Source organism: Chaetura pelagica, unplaced genomic scaffold, assembly GCF_000747805.2.
Source record: "Chaetura pelagica isolate M959 unplaced genomic scaffold, ChaPel_1.0 scaffold69, whole genome shotgun sequence".
NCBI lineage: Eukaryota > Metazoa > Chordata > Aves > Apodiformes > Apodidae > Chaetura > Chaetura pelagica.
This window is the reverse complement of record NW_009970724.1, coordinates 9854974-9858756: the sequence shown is the minus strand read 5'-3', so window position 1 is coordinate 9858756 and position 3783 is coordinate 9854974. Positions and strand designations below refer to the sequence as shown.

General features: G+C 46.8%; 1 protein-coding gene across 1 annotated transcript in view; it reads right to left on the bottom strand.

Annotated features, from left to right (window-relative positions):
- LOC104396871 overlaps positions 1–3783 on the bottom strand; it is a 32319-nt gene that overhangs the window by 2240 nt on the left and 26296 nt on the right. The window contains exon 5 of the mRNA XM_010006770.1: positions 140–313. Coding sequence (XP_010005072.1) covers positions 140–313 — 174 coding nt within the window. The remainder of the gene's footprint in view (positions 1–139; positions 314–3783) is intronic.

Sequence of the window (3783 nt, the reverse complement as noted above, 5' to 3'; positions counted from 1 at the left end):
CTTACGGCTGCTAACCAGGGATCGCAGAAAATCCGCTCGCACCGTGCGGTGGGAATTTCTGCGCTGGTTAACTCTTTTCCTGGTAGCCTTAGGGTGAGCGGTGCTGCGCTGCGATCCACATGTTTGTATTGCTACCGACCTTTTCTCTCTGGTGTTGCATGAAGGTTTGAATCCCGGTGCCGGGGCTGCAGCGGCGCTGCGGGCTGAGCGAGAGGAGCCACCGCGGGGTTGGGGCAGCAGAGCTGCCGCCCGCACAGTGCACAGGGAGAGAGAGGAGTTTTTTTTCTTGGAGGCCTGGCTTCATCCCAGTTACCTGTAATATGGATTTGAGATCTTAAAAAGTAAATAATTTAGCACTGATTATCTCTCCACAGTACCCGTGACTCAGTGGAGCTTCCTTTTTTCTCACTCAAACAGGAGCACGTGCTCAGGTGCTCTGACATTAGTCATAGTGTATTTTAACTTTCCAACGGCCATCAGTACAGATGGAACAGGAGGCAGAGCTATTGCCAGAGAGACTCTGGATACCAGAATAAAATTAGCATCACAAGAAGAGAAGGGAAAGTATTACTGTTACCCAAGCACTGCTATATTAGCCAGATGGAGCTAAAAATAGTTTAGAAATGTCTATATTATAGCCCAAAGACTATGACTTCATATTACTCCAGCTGAAATGGTATTTTGCTGCCTGAAATCTTAGGCGTACAAACAGTGCCTTATATGTACTTGCCTACAATACGTTGTGGCTGTACGTGTGTGTATATATATATATATACTTTATATATTGCACATTCATATTTAAGTCTAGACAGGTACTAATTATTGCCCATGGTTAAGTTTCTGTTTCTAAGCAATCTGTGTGAGACACTGACAAAAGGCTGTCACCCCCAAAGCTGTATCAGACACTTTTTTCTATAGCAGACATAGCTTTAAACCTAACTGGGGAAGAGAAATAGTGTTAAGAGGTGCACTGACAGTGCACCTCTAAGATCCCTAGCCATCTGCATTCCTGGTTTTTTTGCAGCTGCATTATGTGGGTACATAGAGTGGCGGGTGGGAGGCCCTAGGACCCCTTACCCAGTGCACAAGATTATTTACCTGCCCTTCAACCACAAGAATTGTAGATCGGGTGCTCTTTCAAGGTCTGATTTCTGCTCGTCTCTGCATTCAGATAACCACTCTGGGCTTATAACTCATCATTACTTTTCAGGCTTTCCACTGTTTTCATTTCAGTGAAAAATACATTAGCTTATAAAGTAAGTCCTCACTGTTGATTCAGAAGCACATTTCTGTAGCACAGACATAGTCTGAGGGGGTGATACAGGCACTTCTCTGCCCTTCATTTCTCTGAAGACAGTAGCTCCCTGTCTCCTCACTCTTCAGGACTTGGCCTAATGTCGCATCTGGAACCTGGATAAGGAAGTAACAAGAATATTTGCTCTGTTTGGACATGGCTTCTCATTTCTCTGTGTATCTGCTCCAAGCTGTAAGCAGAGCATGCCATAGCCCAAATGGGCCCTGTGGTCCAGCATGATGTGTATGCAAATCCTCCTGGCTGGTGTGCAATAATTACCTGTGATTATTGCACAGTTCAGCTCATGAGTCAGCCTGGTGTGCTCACTGCCTCTGAGACATCACTTCACCCTGCACACCTTTCCTGACCTTGCACATCCTATTTCTTTACAGACACCAGTGCCTTCTGTCAGCTTTACACATTTATCACACCACTTGCTCATTACTGCACACACCAAATCAAAATTAAGGTCACCTCATGTATTTTCAAAGCCCTCAGCTGTCTCCGAGCAGGCTATCTCAATGATTCCCTCTGCCTTGCTAGCCCTCAGCAGGCAGCTATCACCACTGGCCTGAGCTCTGCTTTTGCAGAGCTGAGCCCCCGAGCGTGTCTCCCAGCACATGCTGAGCTGCTCACCCAGCCACTCCATGGTGAGAACAACAAGCAAAACTCTTGCCACTTAAAGTCCTTAACATATATCCCAGCACTCTCCAACCAGGGATGTCAGTGACATCAGCCAGCTAATCCTTTAAAAACAGCAGAAAACAAAGAGACAATGCCCTGTTTTGTTTCTCCCCCCTCTCTTCGGCAGTTCTGCCCCTGCTTGTCCTCCCTCCTGAAGAGCAGCCTGGAGGCATTTAACATTGCTGCTATGGTGTGAGCAGCCCAGCAGTTATTACGCTGTACCTTTTGTTTGCATAATCAGTTGTATGTAGTGCTTACCAACAGGCCAAGCTGAGCGGCAGGGACTCTGTTTAGATCAAGGCTGGCTGACACTGGAGACTGGCAGGGGAGCTTGATCATTGCTGCAGTGCACCTAGGGCATGGCCCAGGGTTGCAGGCAGCTACAGAGAGGGGATTTGCACAGTGACACTGCTCTGAGCAGCCTGTGTCACCTCTTCCATGGCTCCTGCAGGGAGTAAGGCTGAACAGCACCCAGTGAGCCCAGTTCTTAATTTCTATTACAGAATACAGCCTGCTTTTAAGGTACAAGTCCCTCCTTTGTGCTTGAATTGTTAAATGCATGCCTTGCAAGGGGAGTTGCCTCACTACTGGAAGGGCTTTAACTCATTTGTGACTCATTTTAGAGCCATGACTGGTAGCTTATTAATGCTCTGCAGTCAGAGCCTTCACCAGCCATGTGCAGCCGAGCAGGAGCCCCACGTCTGCTGCCTCCTCCAGATCAGTCCCCCCATGGGCACTGCACACCTCTGCCTGCCCTGACTGATTGGTAGCTCAGCCGAGGCCTTCAATGCCTTCTGTGCCTGTTGCTTACTAGGCTGGGCTGAAGTCATCCTGAGTTTGCTGTACACGACAAGAGAAGAAGAAACCAATAAGGTTTCCAACTTCATTTCACTGATAATTGAAAAATATTACTTCAATGCAATAACAGTATATGTAGAATAAGCCTGACAGAGAGGTGAAGCTACTCTGCCATTTCTGCTTTAGCCTTTCAGGTTCAAAAGAAAGTGTTGTCAAATGACTTCTTTATAGCATTTGCCAAAACATGTTTAGAAAAGCTCAGGCCCGAGTGTAACAGGGGGATACTGAGGCCGTTGAGAAAGCTAACGCCAAGGTGGCTGGGTGGAGAAGACACTGACTGTAATAGCATGGGGAGAGGATGCTCCCGGAGGCAGGGACCAGGGCACACACTGACTGAGCACTTCTCCGGGCAGCAGATGAAAAGATGCAGAACTTCCCAAACACGACCGCTATGAATTTGGTTAAGAGCTTGCAAGTTTTAGTGTTTACAGATGGCTTAATTTGGAAGTCATAACCATTATAGGAGCTACTAAGCTAAGGGAAGTTAAAGGCTGCCAGAAGTAAAGTGTGACAATTAGAGCAACACCTCATTCCATGGGTGCCCATAACTTAGTACCATTATAAACACTGTAGGTGCCCTGATGCATAAGCATCAGCTGTTTGGTTAATTGCACTGCAGTTCAAGCAAACACCAGCAACAAGGAATAAATGGACAGTGAAAATCACACCTTCCTCTGTCCTTTCCCACCTGGTCCCTCAGACACCTGGCTGATATGACAGCAGGCTTAATTTCTCTTAATCCATGGCAAGAAAGCAACACATGAAATCTAAGCAGTGGCCAAACAGTACACAGCTAAAGAACCTGCTGTGTGAAACATATTCACAGTGTGTGTTTAAAGCTCTTCTTTCTTCCACATGTTTAAAGAAGTGTGTCATCTGTGTCACCCAGGGTGTACTCACAGGTACTAAGATAGTTCCCACCAGCTGAGCTGCAAAAAAAGTTAGGG